General features: G+C 34.7%; 1 protein-coding gene across 4 annotated transcripts; it reads right to left on the bottom strand.

Moving 5' to 3' along the window:
* Positions 1 to 457: 457 nt before the first annotated feature.
* On the bottom strand, positions 458 to 22,412 carry LOC114387954 (ABC transporter C family member 2-like). 4 transcript variants are annotated; one of them, XM_028348257.1, is made up of 28 exons: positions 22,394 to 22,412; positions 21,269 to 21,685; positions 20,857 to 21,035; positions 19,662 to 19,701; positions 18,465 to 18,621; positions 18,186 to 18,300; positions 18,019 to 18,099; positions 17,389 to 17,413; positions 16,646 to 16,702; positions 16,357 to 16,422; positions 15,956 to 16,030; positions 15,634 to 15,741; positions 14,449 to 14,583; positions 12,790 to 12,896; positions 12,582 to 12,675; positions 10,243 to 10,410; positions 9,913 to 10,053; positions 9,399 to 9,599; positions 7,800 to 7,898; positions 7,539 to 7,691; positions 6,316 to 6,698; positions 5,892 to 6,072; positions 5,479 to 5,802; positions 4,641 to 5,397; positions 3,662 to 3,783; positions 2,293 to 2,538; positions 1,427 to 1,844; positions 458 to 892 (listed from the first exon to the last, which is right to left on the bottom strand). In XM_028348257.1, exons 2-28 carry the CDS (start codon positions 21,599 to 21,601, stop codon positions 795 to 797), a joined length of 4,863 nt encoding a protein of 1,620 aa, XP_028204058.1. In that variant the 5' UTR covers positions 21,602 to 21,685; positions 22,394 to 22,412; the 3' UTR covers positions 458 to 794. The 4 variants fall into 4 exon arrangements, with proteins under 4 accessions (XP_028204058.1, XP_028204057.1, XP_028204056.1 ...); XM_028348256.1 differs by lacking the exon at positions 22,394 to 22,412 and adding an exon at positions 22,283 to 22,391; XM_028348255.1 differs by lacking the exon at positions 22,394 to 22,412 and adding an exon at positions 22,115 to 22,260.
* Between the last annotated feature and the right edge of the window lie 517 nt (positions 22,413 to 22,929).

Below are 22,929 nucleotides of genomic sequence, written 5' to 3' on the forward strand. Positions count from 1 at the left end.
AAAATTTAAACAAAACAAGTTTCATGATAATTTACTAATTTCTCTTTAAATAAAATATCATAAGTTCAATTCCTACTATTTTTTTTTTTACTTTATTTAATCTTTTGTCACTAAGCACCATGTCAATAGGTTGGGGTCGGATTCTGCATATCTCGCCCTAGCTCCCAACTTCGGATATCCCCCCACTCCCACCCCAAACAGGGTCAGGTCCCCCTCCCACATGCTTATAAAATTTTATAAAAAAAATATAATTTTACATAAAATGAAAAATCTCATCCCCGACCTCAAATCTGAATTGGCTATAGAGAAAAACTTGACCCTAATTCCAACTTGGTCAACTCAGATTTTTCCCATCACAATCGAGTGGGTCCCACAAGTTTGGATCCCATTGTTATGCTTAACGCCAATAATCTATATGACTGTCACATCGCATCAATATGTCACATCAAAATCAACATTTGACAAAAAAAAATATTTAAGTCTTCATGTAATATAATAATTACTAAAAATCATCACTATCTATAATAATATTTTAAAAACTAAATAGACAAAAGAACAATCTCAATGAAGATGAGCATCGATGAAAATTCTTTTGGTAATCAAAATTACAATACTACATGAAAAGAATTTCTACTCGCCAAAGTAAACAATAAAAAGTTCTTGGTTGATTTTCATAGCTCCGTTGTAGAGCTACGCGCCAAAATAAAGTTAGCAAAACCTTAGGTCTATCGACTTGATCGAAGTCATCAGTCATCAGTAGGCAGGAGCTGTTATATAAAGAAGTGCAGTTTTCCCTACATATCAACCTGATCAAAGTTAATTGATCTGTCCTCAAAACCGAAGTCTGATTGATGGAGCCTGTTCACGGTCAATCTGCTCATGATAGCAAGACCTAATACAAGAGGCAGAACAGATCCAGTTACAATAAATATATGAAAATATATTAGTCATACCCAACCACATTCAAAATCGCAAGATTCTTAATCATGAAAATTTCTTTGAAATGCTAGTTGTCATCAGCCAAGTTAGTAAAATTATCCGAGAGGCAAAAAACATTAGGTCTTACCAATTTAAAAAAATTCTCATGGCACAGACAAACACAATTAGGGAAAAACAGGCAAAAATCTGAAAATCATTCAATTACGTTCAGTCGTGGGGCCACTTCAGTGCCCTTCCAAATTAATGTTTTCTTCAGAATCTCATGTTGCATGTGGGGCAAATTATGTTTTTAATATTTTCGGTGTATGTTTACATGACCATGCACTTTACAATGAAAATATATCTGGCATGATTACTTCTAATAACGTGAATTAGACAAAAAATTAGAGAGAAATGCATTCCTAAGTGCATATACAAATTGGTGCTTTAAATTCATTTTGATTTACATAATCTCTGATTACATGCAGAAAATAGATTAAAACAATACCTTCAATCATTTTATAAAGCGATGACCACCATCCGTCTGGGGATATTTGGCGCTGCTCTAAAGATTCCTCAATTTCTTTATCGTGCTTCCTTTCCAGAACCCCCTGCAAAGTTATCAGAGCATCCTTTGTCTTCTTCAGAATACTATTCTCGTCTTCCACTTCCAATCGTTGAAGGTCATTATGGGATGAGGTGAGACTAACAGCGAGAGCAAATTGGGCTGCAGCAGCCCATCGAGAAGAAGCCAGCCATTTTCTCCGGGCATCTAGATGTTTGTTCTCTTCTCTTTCTGACTTATCCCCACCAAGTGCTAAGCTGCGTAAATACTGGGAATTTGCAGCTCCTGTGCTTTGGACCATCTTAGAGAAAGCACTACCTTCATTTGACAGCAGCTCCTCAGGGGTATCGTATTCAAGAACCTTTAAACATGAAATGCATCAATATAACACTGAAGCAAACCATTATCAGGTCAGCGGTTTTGAGTCAAATTAAAGGCGGTCTGCATTCATAAGGATGCCTTAATTCAAAATTTCAATTTTCCTTACAAGAAAACTTCTAAGTTTATATTGGTATTATTCTCTCCTCTCCTATATATGTGTGTGTCTGTGTGTGATTTATTTATTTATGGGCTAGGTCACATTGGTGTAAGACTAGACACACACCATCATCAAATAACGCAGTGCCAGTTCATCCATCCAGCTATTGAATCTAAAGATAGTTGATCATATGCACCAATTTTTCAATAGACATTCAGTAGAAACTAGAGCTATCTAAGGTAATAACTTTAGTATAACTTACACCAGTGGCAAAGGACTTTAACTATATTATGAGTTAGCCAGCTCTATGGTTTGAATATTGAGTGCATACCTTACCACCATCAAGCAAAAGAATTCGATCACAATCAATAATGGTGTTTAGGCGATGAGCAATAATGAGCATTGTACAGGATTTGAATTCTTCTCGAATTGTTTTTTGTATGAGTGCATCTGTTCTAACATCTACTGCTGCGGTTGCTTCGTCAAGTACTAATATTTTCGATCTACGCAATAAAGCCCGGGAAAGACTCAACAGTTGCCTTTGTCCAACACTGAAGTTCTCGCCTGCCTCAGATACCTGGATACCACATTTTCATTAATAAATACTAGCTTCAACAATATATATCTGTAAAACAAACAAAGGACAATTTGTACTTCTAAGCATATCCATAATACGTAATAGCGTGGGTACATACTGTTTTTCACTTTACGATACCAAAATTAATTAAAGAAATAACATAACCCAAGACCCAGGGGGGATGAGAAGCATAACTAAACAGGAGCCTCCAATCCTCTTGTATTGGAATATTGGAAAGCCGCCTTTATTGTGGTCACCCCTAGCCCACCTTAATTGCTGCCTCTTTGGGACTACAACACAGAAAAACAAGCACCAAGAGATGATACATGTTTGCCTGCTCAGACACTATTTTCTCTAAACCAAACAGCACTTTTATAGTTCAGCATGTGCCAAATTCTAACTAGAAAGTAATAGTCTGAGAATTTAATCCAGAAGGTGACATGCCAAAATAGAGCAAGTCTTGCGCACAAGTTTCTCTCACCCATCGGATTCTTCACTTTGGTCCATTCTGTCCACATCAACAGGGTCAACAAGCAACACACAAGGGTGCTACACAACTTGTATTTGGGTGCAATTAATAATGCTGGTATTGGAATTGGGAATAGTTAAAGGGTACAACTTGTACTTGAGTGGTATGTTGAAATCAGGTACCTACTCAGGGAAAGAAAGGTACGTACCCATGTACCAGATGAGCATTGGAACCAGAAGCATGCAATGGAGAAATCAGGTACCTTCTCAGGGTACATCTATGCCAACTATCTATGCATAGTTGCATACCCACCAGTGCATCATGTTCATACAAAATTAGACAAAATACCAATGCATCATGTTCATATTCTAAATTCAGCACTTTTCATTTATGAAACTACTCAAATTAATTAATCGGCTAGTATAAACGTCTGACTAGACAACCAAATTACTAAAGCCCTTATAAACCATAAAGACATCACAAGTCACTACCGTAAAAATACTCCCAACCAGAATGAAAATATGCAGAAAGCAAAAGCTGGGTGGATTAAATAATGATCAAATTCAACTAGAAGAATGTCAGTAAATAATGCTCATTTTAACCAATACTCATTAATACAATCATCTCCATCAAAACACCTATATTAGCATTTACCTCAGCATCCAGCCCCAAAGAATTCCTCCGTATCACATCCTTCAAATGTGCCCTCTCCAGAGCCTCCCAGAGGTCAGCATCATTGTGTTCATTGAATGGATCGAGATTAAATCTCACAGTTCCTATGAAGTGTAAGATGAGCTTAATATTATTACAATGACATTATTTAAATTTTATATTTCAATTACCTGCAAAACATTAATTCAGAAGTTAAAATATTCTTATGTTTCATAAATCACAATATAAGAATCATACAAGTTGACAAAATATAGCCAATCTATCTATCAGTAATACAAATAGAAAACAAGGTTGAGCCCAACCTAACCACTAAAGATTTGGCAATATTTTTAGACTAGATTTGGCCACAGATTTTCAATCATGAGGTCAAGTAGCTCACCAATCAATAAGAAGTGTAATAGAAGCAGTTTCCAGTTGTATCATATTTTTTAATTATCTTTAATGTAAATATGTTCATCTCATTAAATTTGACAGTCAAATTTATGAATAAGCTATCATTTGATAAGAGCTTATTGAACAAGTACTTGATTAAATTATATAACTAAATATGCCTTTGTCTCTTACCAAAATGGTCACAAAGGTAGTTTGCAGTGGTATAGACAAATGAAGTTATCAAGAGTACAGAAAACATTCTCATATTACCTATTGTCTACAAAAATTTAATCATCCTTAAATGTTAGCATCAATATATATTTATCATAATTTAATTGAAATTTATTGAGTATTAAGTTTATTTTGGTCTAACCCATGACCATTGACTATTCTTATTCTATTAATTTAAAATTACTTAAAAAGCATTGCACATCTCTTCCACGTTATATTTATGGACGACTTCAACAAAAAATTCCTAATTGAAAACTTTTTTTATTCTCTTTGGTTATTGGACAATTCAGAAACAAACCCCGGCAATGGTATCAAACACTACAATATAATTTCAGAAAATTATATCATAAATAAATACCTGAAAAGAGAACAGGAGATTGTGGTATAATGCCAAGAACTTTACGCAAATCAGCAAGCCCAAACTTTGCAACATCATAATCATCAATTAATATTCTTCCTTGTTCCAATTCTACAATTCGAAACAAAGCATTAAGCATGCTGGATTTTCCTGCACCAGTCCTTCCAACAATGCCAACCTTATCACTCGGGAAAATGGTGAAAGACAAGCCATGCAACACAGGAGGAAGCTCAGGTCTGTAGCGAAGAACAACATCTTCAAATCTAATTGAGCCTAAAGAAGGCCAGCCAGGAGGAGGGCGATTATTATCGATGACAGAGGGAGCCTCCGAGGGCAAATCTATGTAAGTGCCAATCCGTTCAACTGCATTTAAACTATTCTCAGCCAAACTTGCAAGCCTCAGCACACCAGTAAGCAAACTAGTAATGTTCAGAGCATAGCTAAGTAGTAACCCCATGGTGGATGCGAATTCTTGCTGGTTCTCCGCTCTCCCGTTCTGCATGACAGCAAAAGTTGCAGTCAACCATATCATAAGGCCTCCCAATGTTTCCAATCGGATTGCGAGCCATCGGTTTCCACTCATGTTCACCAGCGTGAATCGGATGTTGTTGTCCATGGATTTCCCATTTATATCTGCCATTCGATCATACGCTTTGTAAGCACGAATCGTTGATAAGCCATTCAGTGCTTCTCCAAACTGTGCGTAAACAGGAGATCTGCTAATTGAGTCTAAGCGTTTCACTTCACGAGCGGTGCTCTAAAACAAAGAAAATATCAATTGATTTCCAAATATGAATTGAAGTGAGTAAAAGCAAGAATATAGTGGCAATCGTTATACCTGATAGTATAGATAAGCTACGTAAAACAACACCAACAATGGCAGTATCGCCCACAAGGACATTGTGCTGACAATGCCTATGAGGATGAAGGTTGAAAGAAGCTGGGACACTTGACCTAGAAACATATTCACAAATGGAGCAACATTACGATCAATGTCACCTAGATCCTTCGCAAACCTGTTGATAACTCTTCCGAGTGGATTTGTTTGGAAAAACACCATGGGAGCTCGTAATATGGAGCTAAGCATGGCTTCGTGCAACCTTCTAGCAGCATAAAGACTTGATATGATTAACCAATAAGAATTTGTTAAAGTCACCAAAACCTGAAACTCAATTCCAAATTAATAATTTGTTCCATAGATGCAGTCCAATCAAATGCAGGCTGTACAGTGATTTTATAAGAGAATTATACCTGACCAAATGATAGAGCTGCATATATCATATTATAGAAGACAGGGTTGTAACCCTCCGTAGCACTCTGATCAGTCCAATGGCTTAACCATGTGCTACTTGATATTCGTAACGTTTCCGTTGAGACATAGCATGCAAAGAGTACGAAAACCACCCAAAACCCTCCTAATGCATTTTTGTACCTAAGAGGAACCCAAGCCAATTAAGATTAAAAAATATTTAAACAAAGAAGAAGCAAGTGGAAAAAGAAAGGCATAAAATATGCACCATATTCCACTTTGTTGTGGATGTTGACCATCAGGGTTACAAATAAGAATGTCATTTCATGCGGAGAAAGTTGCATTCCACAATATAAATGTGTGTGCAGGTGCAACAAATAGTTACAAATCAAAATCGCTTTACACTAATTCATTTAATCTTCTTACCTCGTTAGAACATTCAAGCTGACAACCCCTGTTGCTCGTTCTTCTTGTTTAATAAGGACAGATTTTCCTTCTTTTGGTTTACTTCCACTCTTTGCATGATCATTAATTGCTCCATTGGCCACTGGTTTTGAAGAGGGCTTCTGATCTGTGGTTTCAGTATCTACCTTTTCTTCTTCTTCATACTCCTCCATCTTTCCCGCATTTTCCATAAGCTTTTGAAACAGCGGTCCATGGTTAGAGAGTTCCTCAAAAGTTCCCTCCTCCTTCACCATACCTTCATGGACCAAAATGATTCTATTAACCTGCGAAAGAAAATGCAGCTGATTTGTGACAAGAACTCGGGTCTTCCCTCTCAAATCTCCCTTGATGCATTTATCAAAAACCTGAGATAATATGTAGTGCATATTAGACAATGTTAAGATAATATTAAGACAGTAAATCAGATTTCAACTTTTAACAACATAAAATGAGATATTTGCATATTCAGCAACAGTCAAAACCGAGGAGGAACAAATTTGCATACTGTATTCAGTATCTCTACAAACATGATCATGATAATTTCACCAGGAGAATCCCGTTGCATATTCGTTGTTTTTACATAACACTGACAAATGTCAACTATTAGCAGGGACATGTACATACATATTATATGGGAAAAAAATACTGAAAATAATTTATTAATTTAAATATGGAAAAGAGAACAATAGTATAGAAACAAAAGAAATGTAAATATAAGGCATGCTGTATTGGCAGGTACATGTACATACATATTATATGGGAAAAAAAAACTGAAAATAATTTATTAATTTAAATATGGAAAAGAGAACAATAGTATAGAAACAAAAGAAATGTAAATATAAGGCATGCTGCATGGCATGTACAGCCAAAGAAAGAGAAAGTAGCTTCCACGTTTTGGATCAATATAAATAGGAGCCCCCACCACTATAAAATCCAAGACATAAAAGCACTATATATCACAAATTTAATCATACATTACTATGCTATACATGAACTTAAAACAATTGCCAGATCCTGTTTATATACAGCACTCAAGCACCCAAAACAATTTAATCTTGAGGGAATTAGTGGTCAATATGTAACAGTCATGATTCACATACATGAGATGACCAAAAACAATGCCATAGCAAATTACTTTTGAGTTAGAACACTGAAGCAATAGAAATAACAGAAGCTATAGAGGAGTCAGTTGGCATGAAGGTAACCTGTCTAGCCACATGCGCATCCAGAGCACTTAGGGGATCATCAAAGATGTACACATCAGAATTGGAGTAGACAGCTCTAGCCATGGATACTCTCTGCTTTTGGCCACCGCTGATGTTTACCCCTCTTTCACCAATTTCAGTAAGATCACCACCCTAGTCATTAAGAGAAAGAAGGAAGCAAGGCCTACCAACTTAAAAATCTAATAATTAAATTGAACATTCATTGTATGCACTTAAATGCTATAACTCATATACACTCACCGGCAGTAACTCAAGGTCATGCTGCAGTTCAGTCACATTTATTGCCCTTTGATATCTTGCTGGGTCAAAGACAGAACCAAACAAAATGTTATCCCGTACCTGTAAAAATAAAGTTTATCAGGCATGATAAACCCCACATTAACAGACATGAGAATAATCAAATGGCTAATAGGATAAGCTCACATAACTTTATCATTTATAGCACTCTATTAACTTTGTAATGTAATAAATATGATAATGATAAAATAACAAACAGGATCAAACTCACAATTTTATGAATTAATAACATATCATTTATATGGTAGATGCAAATTCATTAGAAAATCCATCTTTCAGGACTCCCACTTTTTTAATCCTGAATCTACAAAAGCATCCAAATGCAATCCTTTGAGTAAGCTGCAGAAGAATTTTATGAACAAAATTTACGTGCAACACTATACTTAGGGTGCTTTTGGTGTTATTTTCCAGGTTTGGAGTTTCACCTCAATAATTAAATTTGACCTTTATTGTATGGGTTACAAAGGTAAAAGTCCAATTTTGATTAGAGAACAACACTAAAAACACCTAAAGTACTGCACCTAAGTTTGGTCCATTTATGATATTAAAACCTTCCAGCCCCTCCACTCAAGTAATTTCCCAAAATTATTCTATTACAAAATGAAAGAAAGATTTTTAACCCTCATTTTAGAAAATAGAAAGGGGCAACTTGCCCAATTCACCTTGCTGGACTTCAAAACTAAGGAGACAATCAGAAAGGGGAATACCAGTATAGTAACATCTCTTGAATAATCTTAAAGGACTTAGGGCCTAACTCAACCCAACAAAATCAACTTATAAGGTGAGGTCAAGCCTTATATGGACTACATTGGTTATATATCTATTCAATGTGAGATCTCAACACACCCGCTCATGCCCAGGGCTAGACATCTGGAGCGTGGAAATGTGGCTGGTCCAATAACAACACCCCCTTATGCCTAGGAATAAAAATCTAGAGTGTAGACAAATGAATGATCAAATAACAAAACTAGGAAAGACTTTAATACCATCTTAGAATTTGGGCTTTGGCGTAACTAAAACCCACAAAACTTTCTAATAAGGATAGGACTATCCAAGCCTTATAAGGACTACATTTGTCATATCTCTAGTCAATGTGGGATTTCAACAAATAACATCTGGGAATGCCTCCTCCCAACCATGCTTGCAAGATAATTTTGAATAAGGTTAATGTGAAGAGAGTGAAGTAATAAGGAAAGTCTTTTTTATTATTTGTAATGCATCTAAAAATAGGTTATGAATCATTTGTTACTTGGGTTTTAGTACAAATAGGAGTATATGGTTAGCAACTTAGCATTTCATATTCACCATTTTTAAAAGATGCTTATTTGTAATGTATCCAAAAAAAAATGAGTCAATTCAATAGTTTAGTTGGGTAAGCATACATATTGGGGTATATGGTTGGCATCTTCAAAATTTTTAGAGCTTGTTTAGTGGATTCCCATTTACTTTCCAACTTATTTATCTCTCAGCATTTTCTTATCCTCTTTCTCCCGGTTGTAAAAAGTTATGAACTTTTCTTAATAGAATATATTATTAACTTACAGTTGCATTAAAAATCCAGGAAACTTGGGGTACATAAGCAACTGTTCCTCTCAAAACAACAGATGAATCTGCCATTGGTGGAAGTTCTCCAAGCATTGCAGATACTAGTGATGTCTTCCCTTCTCCTGTACTGCCAACAACTGCAACTAGGCAACCAACAGGTATATCCAGATTTATGTTTGACAATGAGGCCCTCTCTGCCTGAAGAAAGAAAAATGAATTATCAGTTTTTTTTATAGAAAATTCAAGACCTACACCTTCACAATTCCTATGGATATCAAATGCAACAAAATTCTGTATGACCATCAGATGCTTCTGGGAAAATATAATTTAAATACTACATTAACATGCAATTATTTCAATTATTCCTCAACTAGATAAAATAATTGACAGAAAGCAAACAGGTGAACAGGATACAACAGACAAAAAATGTTTTCCAGCATGAGGGTACTAGTGAACGAACAGATGTCCTTTATGCAAACAAATGGATACATGACGTCAAAAGGATATGGACCTTCGCATCCCAAGAAAAGTATCCATTCTTGATCGAGATGGCTGGTAATCCTGGCTCAATAGGTGGATTTGGTAGAAGTACTCTCTCTTCTGCTAAGAGTAAATCTTCTAGTCGCTTCAACGATACGTTTGCATTAACCACCTTTAAGACAAAAAAAGAATTAGGATAACTGAACTACATTGGTGCAGCATTAATTCTCACTACACTGCTTATGCAAGAATTAAATTTTATTAGAGAGTAAAGACAATGGAGAGAGTATAAAACATAGGATAAGGCATCCTGCTGCAAAATCAAAGAAACAAAAGAAAATTGCAAAGGAGAATAACTTACCTGAGTTATAGTATTAGGAAGCATGAAGAGAGGAAATCGAAGCACAGAAAACAGAGAAAGTGATGTAAAAGCTCTTGCAGGTGTCAGATCCCCTCCAAGCAAGGTGAATACTCCAAATGTAATCACAGTTACAAAAACTGGAATGCTATTTAGAATAAATCCATTACACTGCCAAAAACAAATTCAATAAATACAAGGCTGGAGTCAAGAATCAATACCAGGAAAAAAAAATTACTGCCTTTCATAATCAACACTTTTTTTCCATGCCTAAACATTTATATTTTATGAAATTGCAACAGTTGAAAACTGAATCAAGAAAACTCAGCAATCTTACAGTAATTATTTAATTTGTGCTTTGTGTGGAGGGGTCTCTTGGACCTTTCACTGAGATTTTACTTTTATTTTAAAAGGGAAGTGAAAAGGCAAAGTCATTCCTTTAGCAAAGTGGGGTGCTGAGTAGTTAAATACATTCCTCTTTGTTTAGAAATCATCCATCTATCATTCATCACATGTGACTTTTTTATTATCTTTGCGCTGAAGGATTGATGCCATCAACTACACAATTGAGCAGCTAATCAATTTCAGGTTTGGAGGAGGAAAGATTTAGATGTAGGTTCCTCCCCGTCTCTCATACTCCCTCTGTTATGGTCTATTATAACTGTAAAATAAGAGAAACAGAGGGAAGTTGAGTGAAAACCGTGTGTTAGAGTACACAGTGGGATGCTCATTTGTATAACCGGATAGTAATGATTGCACATAATTAGAGGAGATTAAGTTTCCCCTAAATCAGATCCTATCAAATCAAATTATAATAAATGACATTTATTCCTGATTCTCAACGATAACTATCACAACTCAGTATTGTACTTCCTTAAAATTTCAAGTCACTTTCAATATTGTCATGGATGTTCATTCAAATAGTTGTCTAGAACGTTAGATCTTATCCATTTATCGAACTTCATCATCAAGTGTACAATGTACTACTATTTGTTTCATTTATAAAATCATTTGTTGGACAGGAAGTAATCCATTATGGCAGTGAATTGAACACAGTTTCTTCATTCAAATTTTTAGATAGAAATGGTTGTACGAGAAAGAAAATTAGAGTGGTAGCAAATATTTAGCAGTTTCTGATGGGTATTTATATTGGCCCACAGAAGTGCAATTTGAGGTTAGTTAAATTCTAACAGCCCTAAACGAATACATTACAGAAATGGGTTTCTTTAAGGAAACTGAAACTTATATACTGAAGGGAGAAAATATAAATAAACAATATGGAGGGTTGGGGGCGGAGAAAGGGTTAAATTTTGGGAGGATAAGTGGATACATGATGAGGTTTCATTGGAAGTTAAATATCCTAGATTGTTCCTAATCTCGGAACAACAAAATCAATTAATACAGCAGATGGGAGGGTACAAAGATGGGGAGTGGGAGTGGAATCTATCTTGGAGAAGGCCACTGTTCGACAATGAGATAACAATGGCTGTCAATTTCCTAAAAGATGTTGAAAGGTCAGTTATTCAGCAAAATGGAAGAGACGCATGGGTGTGGATGGCAGATCCAAGTGGGAGCTACTCGGTGCAATCTGCATACAAGGTAATGAGGGGGCCTGTAGTTGATGGGATCAAGGACAGGGCTTTTGAGGAGCTGTGGCAGCTGAAGATTCCAACCAAATATGCAGTATTTGCATGGAGGCTTCTTAGAGATAGACTACCCACTAGAATAAACTTACACAGGAGACAAATAGATATATTGGATAGGCACTGCCCATTTTGCAGCAGAGAGGAAGAGGAAGCAGGACATTTGTTTTTCCACTGCAATAGAATCATCCCTATTTGGTGGGAATCATTATCCTGGGTGAACAAATCTGCAGCTTTTCCAAAAGATCCAAGACAGCATTTTCTACAGCATGGAGATATATTGAATGAGGGGAGAAGGGCTACTAGGTGAAAATGCTGGTGGGTGGCAGTGACCTGGACCATTTGGCAGCAACGGAATAAGATAGTATTCTCCAATGAAACATTTGACAGCAACAAATTGATTGATGAAGCAGCTTTCTTGTTGTGGACTTGGCTGAGGCATTTGGAGAAGGATTTTTTTTGTCATTTTAACCAATGGTCTAGTAATCTTAGAGAAGGGATAGTGTAATAGCTCAGAATAGAACTTTTGATTAGCAACTTTTCATTAATATGGTCTATAGCTTGGGCAACAAAAATTGTATTTCAGTACCTCTGGTACTCAATTATCTATATATACTTATCTTTGCTGATAAAAAATAAATAAATAAACAGTATAACAAATAATGTGGAACATTAATATCTTGAATTGGTAAGTCATACCGCTCCTAGTAATGATGCTTTCCGAAACCAAGATAATTCATCATCTCGGACAATCTGTACTTTAGACTGGAAACTACTCTCCCATGCATAATACCTAAGCCAAGTTCACATAACCAACAACAAAACTATTAGAACTTACATTTTATATAAGTAAAAATAATGTATCTATATAATACATGCAGTTAATCATTATTGGCAAAAGACATACTTTAAGGTGTCCATAGCAGCCAAAATTTCATTCATGAGACCAATTCTTTTGTCTGTACGTTGTAATCCTTCCTTAGATAACTTCTGCATTCTGCTAATGATAAATGTCTGCTTCCACAAAACACATTATTAAAGTCAGAAATTTGTGTTTTCAGTAAGCTTACATAATGATACACAAAGGTCAGACCAACGATATCAACCTACAAAAACAGCTACTAATCTAGATTATTAACTTGTGAAAGATACTTATTTGCTGATTCCAAAAGTAGACTTATATCAGAATACCTCACTACCTTGATGGGGTGAAGGTTATCAAATTGAGATTAAAATTGAGAATGCCACGAAATTTTTTTAATTATATCAAATCATAAGATTCAAAGAATAAAAATAACTTTAAATCAATGTTTAAAAAACCGCATGAACCAATGTGAGTGATACAATGTTATATATATATATATATATATATATATATATATATATATATATGCTGATAAAAAAAACTAAAACTAACAAACTAACAATTAACATTAGCCGATAAAAAAAATTGTGTTAATACATTAACTAAATAATTATGGGAGTGTAGTGGGTAAGGAGCTATGTTGATACTATCCAATGTTAAGGGTTCAAATCATGGAGACTGAGATAGATTTTAACAAATTTTTCCCTTAAAAGTTACTATAAATAATTATATATTGTATAAATATCAATTTTTTTAATCTTATGTCAACAAATACTCTCTAGCTTAGTGGCAACTGGCAAAGTGTGCTTGTGCCTGCTACAGGTCCTGGATTCGAGTCAGGCTGAGTGTTAGTTTTTGTATTTTTACTGAAAGCTGACTTGAGTACAGCGCGACCTGCTACGAGTCAATAAACAGCGGTTCAGCAGTTGATTCGGAAACCCAGCCGAGTACAACCAGGTTACAGCAGGTCAATGTCATTTCCAATCCAATTAGATGTTTGGACCATTGTACCACCGGTTCCCAGTCCAAACCGTTTTAAAAACTATGCTTTAAATATATCATATAGATGATATATAGTGTTCGATTTAATAATTTTAAACTAGAAATAGATAAAGTAACTTAACCATAAGCCTCCTAAAACAAAATTATTAGTTTTATAGAAGTTTGTGAAGCCTTTATTTTGGAAGAATGGAGATGAAGCAATGGAACAGCCAAATATAGTACATGCATTGCATGAGTGACAAATAAGTTGAATAATCGAACATAGTGCATCCTTCAATTCCTTTTCATTTTACTATTTAAGCTTTAGATGACTTTTCAATTTCTTTCATGAGAATTGGTAAAAGAAAAGTTAAAAAAAACAATGAATTGTTGTATTGTGTGATTCGTATAATGACCGTATGATACGAAATTGCACTGTTTCATTCATGTATCATAAAGATTCAAAATGATTTCAGATTCATCTTATAATATAAATCAAAGCTAGCTGAATAGTAAAATTCAAATCATGAATTGTAAAAATCCAATAATTAAATAAAACTCAAGGAAGGAATCAAATGAAAGGTTGGGAGAGGAAGGGAAGAAATATACTGCAATGTGATACACTAGTTTAATTTAATTACCCTTCCTGAGAGCATATCTGTATTAATAGAATCTAGTGCAGTGAAAGTGAAGACAAATTAAGTAGCTGAACTCCTGTACCTGTAATGGGAACATAAGAACTAGCATCAAAGCACCAAGAAGGGAAGCAACACCAAGTTGTTGGTAAAGAAGAACCATAGCAACAACAATTCGTACTGGAGCTGACCAGAGAGTGTGAAGTGACTGGCATATTTGCTGTTCAAGAGATGAAAAAAAATATAATTGTGGCATGGCATAGTGTGAAATTGATTGCAAGGAAGCAGTATTACAACATCAAACATATTGCGAAAACAATTTATAGCATACCAGAGTTTCAGAAAGTTGCTTACAAGATAAATTAAATTAGTATCTCTAAGATTTTGGACTCCACAACACAACCATTTTCCCATGTATATTCAAAAACAACTAAAAGTTGTTTCAGGATTGCTTTTCATGTTAAAGTTTAGGTTTTTCCTTCCACTGTATCGATTATTGGTGGCATTACACTTTACAGGTTACTGGTCTCAGAAGAATACAAATAGGAAGAGTTTATTTTATGCTCTCTGTTACAAACTGATTTTGGATTAATATGAAAAGTTATGAGCATAATCTGAAGGAAAAAAGTTTTCATCTACCAGCAAGCGTGGGGAGAAAATCATCTGATAAAAAAATACCATCAACCAACCATCCTAGAAGTTGATGTTATTAGATGAAGACACATGAATGGTTTTAAATTACATCTTTAACATAATCCCCTATTAAAGATCCTTTCAGGCTTAAACTATGGATCCCTTCAGGCATAAAGCCCGCCTAGCTTGTGCTGAATTTCAACTTTTTAATAGAAGAATAAGGACAGCAAAGATCAAACTCTAGGGTACTTGATCATAGAAGCACTAATCTCATGTCATGAACCAACTATTCCAAAAGCTTAAACTGTTAGGTGGAAATTCATGAATGGTTTTTCGTCAGAAATCAACCCCTAAATTTTACAATGCGAGAAAATAGTGTTTTCACAATGAATAAAATAATTATTTGACCAAGTAGTCTTGAGTTTGACCCTTGCCACCTTTAGTCATAATTTAAATTTTCTGTTTGAAGTACCATTAAGATAATTGGTTACTACATTTCAAACATCGCAATTCATATTATCAAAGAAATGTTGCAATATCATAGTGCCTTCAGGTATGCTTTAAAATCAAGTGATTCTTTGACACCTGTCAGCAGCTGCGATTAGAATAGACATCAGAAACTAGAAAAAAAGCATACCTGAAGTGCCTCAGCATCAGTAGTCATTAAGTTGGTTATTTTTCCAGTTGCAAATTGCTTTCGTGCTTCATGAGTAAGCCTTAGGGACTTGCGAAATACAGCAGCCACCTACAAGGAAGAAAACAAGCAGAGAAAAAAATAAATGGAACATCAAACTCAACATATTAAATGCAACTACTGGGTGGGATGAATTTCAGTAGAAACTTGCACTGCCACTCCTGCTGACACAAGGTGGTTAAGTATGATCGAGCCAAGTAGCTCTTTGACAACCTACTAAACAGGAAATAAAGGTGTGAATAAATATGTAAAAAAAAAAACTTACCAATGTTGATCTTAACCGGTAACCAACACGCATGACATTCTGAAAATATTGAGCTTCACATAACACCCCAAAGACCTATCAAAGACAAATTCAGATAGGCTCTTAATAAGTGAACTTGCAAAATTTATAGATTACTTGCATGTAATTCCATCAAGTGGCCATAGAGATCAGCCTAATTTACAAACAAAAAAAAAATCTTTATTGTTTATTAAAAACTTGTAAGCATGCAGAAGCAATTACTAAACGGGTATAAGAATTGTAGTCAAATCTTACTATCCACAACAAAAAGTAATATCAAATATAGCAAATTAAAAATACAAGCATCAGAACTGCTGGCTTCACAATGCATTTGATTGAACCAAATATTATCAATCAAGAGTTTAATAAGATTTGCAACATACCACTCCAACAAATATTGAGAAGGCATAAACATAGCCAGTCCAGGATGGTTCACCATTTTGCATAGACTGCAGACAATTTATATAGCAAGTCAAATGAGCCGATCAAAAAAAAAAAAAAAATAGCAAGTCAAATGACATTATGAAAATTGTTAATAATAATAAGAAGAAATTTAGAGAATAATTTTGTCATTGTGTTTGTGCGATACATTCAGGGATGATCTTCTATTAGTCCACTAAACATTCACAAGAGGTACTTAACCAGTGACAATTCAGTAAAAGAACAACTAACCTGTAGCAGCTGATTCAATATAAGTGGGCCCATAAATTGGGAAATATCATTGCCAATCTACATGTTGTAGACAAAAAACAAATTAATCAAATATAAAGTTTTCAACTCAGAAGTTTAACCATGCAAAAGTAAAGTTCTAAATATTCAAATGTGCAGGTCTTCATAGATTTCACACAGGAAGTATAACACAAGATTGTTGGCAAAACTGTGAAAGTCTAAACAATTACATAGGTTTGAAACCAGCGGATCCCTAGATGTCAGTGAGCTCTAATACCAACTTAAATTGATAGTTGATATTACCGTACCTTCTCAATGGATGCATAAATATTTTAAGCATCCTAATGTTTGGCTCAGCAGTAGATACATAATAAAACTAATCGCCAGTTTAAAGTCTTCTATATATTCTTGCTGGACAACAGGAAATTATATAGTTTGACACAGAGCAAACTTTGAGATGTCTTCATTTTGGGTATTAAAACCAAACATTGGGTGCTAAAAGGCCGTGTTGATTGCTACCTTTTGACAAAGTTAGCGGATCATAAATCTAGTCGTAACATATTTAATTTATGTTACAACAAAGAAATTATTTGTCTAAATTAAGAAATCATATCAAATGTTGAATAAAAAACAAATAAAACTATCTGGAAAAAATCATGTAAAACTCGCAAACAATGAGTATATCCTATCAAATTTATTTCATCCATGACATCTTATCAAGAACAAAAAAAAAAGTTGAAGATTACCTTGCAAAAGCCTCCCCACCAAAACCTGCAGAAAGCAAAATGAATATAAATGAAATGAAATGCATATAAACACAAATGAAGGGGAGGAAAAACGCCTGCAGTTTTATACTAAACAATTAATAGATACAGACAGTTAGTTAGTTAGCAACTGAGTCATTGCTGACTCAGCATAACCGTTAGTTAGTTAGACTAACTAATTCTGTAGTAGTTGCATAACAGTTAGTTATTTAGTTAGTTAGACTAACTACTTCTTTAGTTAGAATCCTCTATAAATACACAACTGTGTATTCAGTTGTAACTAACTCATTCATAATACAATAACAGTTTCTTAACATTTCATCATGTTCAATACAAAGTGGTAGACATTGTGAGTGGCAGACATCCAAGTTAGCTTACTAGATTACAAAATAACTAGTTTCTTTAGATTGCCATTATCTTTTACCTATGAAAACATTCCTGGCCTCTTTCAGGGTGTTTATCTTCCTGTTTTTTACGAGCTCTTTGTTATCTTTAACATAGGCTCTGGTTGTTATCTTCCTGTTTTTACGAGCTCTTTGTTCATTTTACAATATTAATACATTCCTTTCTCTTAGTTGTCAGTGTTCTATCAAAATCCTTATTTATCCGTACCTTCCTCCAAGACTTGCATTTAATGCTCTTAAAAGCCAAGGTTTTGACTTCCGAGACTCCTCAACCCAACATTTCTGGAACCTACAGAGTCAAGAGGCACTATAAAGCAAAATTGAAAGGCAATAACTTCAGTATAAAGAAAATATTTGGAGGGAGGAAAAGTATACTTATTGATCAGTGTCTCTGTCCGTTCCCATGTATCTAATTTCCATATATCTTTCTCAGTTAGTGGTCTCTCATATCCTAGTTTCATGATGGGATTCATCCAAGAAAACATTATTCCTGCCAAAGGAATCAAAATGAGTTACCCAAAGTATATTTTAAAGGATACTGATATACAACCCAGAATTTGCTGTTCCAACCCTCTTAACAATAATTATTAAAGCATTTTCCAAAAGTAGCCACAATATTTGTTTGAAAAGGTTATACAAACGTGTAATACATACTTGACAATATGTTGGCACTCCTCTCGGGACATATCATATCTCCTCCAGGGAGTTCATCATATGTAGCATCAGTAATCATCTCAGTCCCAATGGGGGTATAACCTGGATAAGGATCCAAAGTAGGAACATACACAAGCAATAGTATTCCAAACAAAACCTGGACCCAAAAAGAGATAATATGTTACTTTTTCAGTAAGAAAAAAGTTTCACAAGGGTTCTAAGTGAAGGGAAAAACATGTAAGGGGAGACCCAAAAAACATTGAATGAAGGGAGAGGGTAAAAAAACAAGGAGGAAGAGATCAATGATTCAGCAAAAATGCCCAAGCAAACTGTAAATGCAAAATAGCAACTCCCTTGAAACAAACTTGAGCAGAACAATAAAGAAAAGTCATAAGACAACCTTATCCATTAACAGGTTTAAGCATAAAGAGACAACCTTCATAATGTGAGTTTTGCACTCCAAAAAAATTCAACAAAGAATTAAGGATTTCACACTGCAACCAAATGTTTGCCACCAGGTTTATACAAAAAAAAAATATTATAGCGAATCCAATCCAAAGTACAAAAACAACACTCTAGACGCATTATCATTAAGACCATGAGTAACTTCAGCAAGGAACAATTCATGTGCAGATTGAGAAGCAGGTAGCAGATATTTTTATGAAGGCAATGGACAAATAGAGTATTACATTTGTAATAAGCAGGTTAGCTGGGTATAATTGCAATCAGGGATTGAGCTTGAGAAGGGCCTTAAAGTGTAATATCAGGGTAACATAGGGTTTTGGGATGGCTTGTACAAGTTTTAATACACACAACTTACTAGTATAAGCACACACATACGGGGCCTAACTGTATCAAGTTATTACATCCCGTATACTTTCTCTATACATCCATCTCTATAAAACAACATTACAAGTAACTAGCAACAAGACAATTCAACAGAGAAACCTCATATTTCCAAAAAAGATTCACTCCGAAGTCTGAACTAATTAAGAAAGTCACTGCAAATTTTAAATACACATCATTCATTTGAAAGATTTACAAGGGCCACAAGGGTCAGTAGTAACCTCAAGCTAGCCTCAAGGCTCAAAGTGTATTTTAGACAAGCGAACACGATACCCAGTATCAAACATCCAGTTGCAGTTAGTTTAAAAAGAAAAACATAACCATTTATCTAAATTGAAGAGCACACAATACCTGGCCAACAACCTCACTGATGTAAAAGTATAGCACAGAGCTGCAAAGAAAACCAAAATGTCAGTTCGAGAAAAACAAGGGGAAGCAAAACATATGGTTTTGAACATGAAGCAGATGAAAAATATGCATTGATCCATTTCCGTTTTTTATAATGCTTCATTACAAAATAACAATCTACACATGCACACATAAAGACACATATAATTACATGGTCCCTTGCTCCCTTGTTTTAAAATATCAACTAAAAAAGTGGAACCATAGACAGTTGCAGGTGATGCGTGTGATTCACAGCATAGGGTTATTTCCAATTCAATACTTAAAGAAAGAAAGAGCTCAAAATCTAAGGAATTTGGAGTTCTTTTTTACAATAAAAGAAGTCAAATAGGAGGATACAAAACAGGAGATCCTCAAAAGGCTAAGAAACTCGGAATGGATTACTGGGGATTGTTGGTTAGACGTGGTCTGTTATCAATTTGTATCATGCTTGTTAAGTAGCTTAAGGAGCTCTAAAAGGAAGAACAAGTAAAGATTTATGAATGTGTTATCTGTGTATTTCTCCATAATATTTGGCTGGAAAAACTTGTATCATAAAGAAATCTTCCCACTCTTTAGCATAGGAGCAATTTTATAGCATCTATGATGTTTAGCCTTTTGTTCCTTTTAAAGTGTGTTTTGTTAGAGGAGTATGAAGGGGGAAGGGAGGAATTTTTTAACTTTACCTTGTTAGGTTTAGAAATTTGGAGGGGAGGGGAGGGGAAATGAAGGAGACAAATTCGCTCCCTTCCAATTTTTTGTCTCCCTGCAATGTTGGAAGATGTGGAAGTGGGTGGAAAGTGGCTTGTACTTGTGAACTGAGCTCAATAAATTTCCCTAGAATATTATTTTACCTCACACTCCCACCATTAATTTTTATAAAGCTATAAGAATATATTACTCGTATTTCTCCTTTCCTCCCCTCAAACCAAACAAGGGAGATGCACCCCTCCCCTCCTTTGTATTGATCAGCTTGTTTGTTTTAACCTTTCAGCCTTTCTAGACATCTTGTCTTCCTCCATTTTTGTACTCTAGATTTCATCTCTCTAAGGTTTACATTTACTGGGAGAAAAAAGATTTAATGGAATCTCAATAGATAATGCATATCATGACATTATTAACCAACAAGCTATATAACATAGTAAATATGATATGATCAAACCTGCTATAGAACTCCTTCGCAGAAATGATGAGATTGAACATTACAGCATCCCCTACAATAGCATAAATCAAACCAAATCTGACAAACCATCGGAATTCTCGGATGTAGACTTTAGTTTCTATCCCAATCAAAATAAGTATAGAGCACCAAGCAAGAGCCTCAATGATCAGTGAAATTATCTGTCAATAAGACAATATTACAGCACTAATTAACAGTATCAAAATCTGCACACAAAAAAAGGATCAACCAGAAGAAATAAAAGGTACTGCATGTAAAAAAAGGATAATTCAAAGAAGTTGAACAAATAAAAAACCTTCACATTTCAATTTTATGCCAATTAAGTAAGGTAGAATATATAATTATATAAATAAATCATTGAAACCTATGTGCAGTAATCAGAGTCATAGCTCACCTCAAATGGAGCAAGTTGAGTCTGCCCATCTAAATTTAGAACTGATATTCCCATGATCAATCTGTATAATGGCTCTGCCACACAATATAAAGCTAGCAATCCCAGAATATAATTGTAAAGGTTTGACCTTAAACAGAACCTCTTGACTGTGAAATCCTTCATAATCAACCATATGCGGTAAATGCACAGGCCAAGAAGTATCAAGTTGGAAACGGAGATGACCAGAGAGTCAACCGCACAAGGAGTGTAAGCACCAAAGGCATTCTCCACTGATTTTGTCCATACTCCATTTGCAACTGGCCGACAATACCAATTCAATGGCTCAAAAGCCATTTGTACCAACTTCTTTATTGGATAAGCTTAAGCAAAACACATCAGCACAAAATCGCTCCCCTCTCCCTCTTCAAAATGATGAACCTAAAAAAAAACAATAAGCATCCAGAGTTAGCGGCTTCATCATACTAACCTCAAGGGAGTAGGTAACGATGGTAATAAAACACAAGCATTCACATATCTCCGATTCAAACAACCGAACTGTCACTACTTCCTATAGCTACTTACAAATTTTTATTTCTAATCTCTATTTTAAGCTTTTTTACGAAAGGAACTGAGGTGTAAAACTCATGACAGTAATGAAAACAATGAATGAAGAAGCTAGCAATGTAAGGAGAGAGAAATGAAAACCACAATTTCCTTGCATACGTATTAGATTAGATTAGAATGTAGCAATCAAAATCAAAATCCATTCCTGAATTTAAGGCTTTAACTTTATTTTATTACACAAATCAACAGAGAGAGAAAAAAAAGCAGTATAGAATATTAAAAGAATAGAAGAAAGGTGGAGACATGGATTGTTGCACGTCACGAAAGGCGAAGGAAGGAAAGCATGAACATGGAGCGTGGAGAAGAGCTGAGAACTAGCAAGCAACAGAAAATAAGGGGGAGAAAGTCTGAAAGAAAACAAGGAATATTCGAACGAAGATAAGGTGAAGAAAGAGAGAAAGGGAATCTAACCAAACCAGGTGCACTGTAGTCCCAGTGAGGTGTGGCGTAGAAAAAAAACAGCGAGCGAGTGAGAAATGAAAAACAAAAATAATAATAATAATAAGAATGAAGAAGTCTCACTCGGTATGCGAGCGTTGATGTTAAATAAGACCTCCAAGAAAGAAAAAATGAAATGCGTGCATGAACAGTGATGTCGGCCACAATCATACGTTTTTTGGTTTGGGGTTATCTTATATATATATATATTTTTCAAAATGAATGATTTTATTTTATTTTAAAAAGATTCTGAAAAAGTAAAACTATCATACGTCATACTTACGCTTCAACCCTCTTCCTTTACGGTCTTCAATTTAAATTATCAAAAATCTTACTTTGTCCTTTTTTTCATAAATAATCAATTAATGTTGTTCTTTTCCATCCATCCATGTCCCACTGTTACATTATCAATTTATAAATTCACAAATCCTGTGGGATCTCATCTGAGCTAAAGGTATTTGAAATTTTTAACATGTTGGCAAGTATGTTCAATTTTAGTTCAAAAAAAATAGTATTAGTTTTATTTATTTTTTAAATGATCCCAATAGTATTAATAATATAACATAGAACTGCTATCATAATAATATAAAGTATATTTCAAAATAGTTACCAACGTAGCA

The sequence above is a fragment of the Glycine soja genome, chromosome 15, assembly GCF_004193775.1.
Source record: "Glycine soja cultivar W05 chromosome 15, ASM419377v2, whole genome shotgun sequence".
In the NCBI taxonomy this organism is placed as follows: Eukaryota; Viridiplantae; Streptophyta; class Magnoliopsida; order Fabales; family Fabaceae; genus Glycine; species Glycine soja.

Bases quoted from the DNA above. Each gene is read 5' to 3' on its own strand.
- LOC114387954 (XM_028348257.1), bottom strand. From the start codon at position 21,601: ATGGCTTTTGAGCCATTGAATTGGTATTGTCGGCCAGTTGCAAATGGA. The intron at 2,539-3,661 runs GTAAATGCTAAT...TGTGGTATCCAG, and splicing joins CTTTGGGGCTGGATGCTGAG to GTATCTGAGGCAGGCGAGAA. The intron at 893-1,426 runs GTATTGTTTTAA...CTCTTGTATTAG, and splicing joins GCTTTATAAAATGATTGAAG to GTCTTGCTATCATGAGCAGA.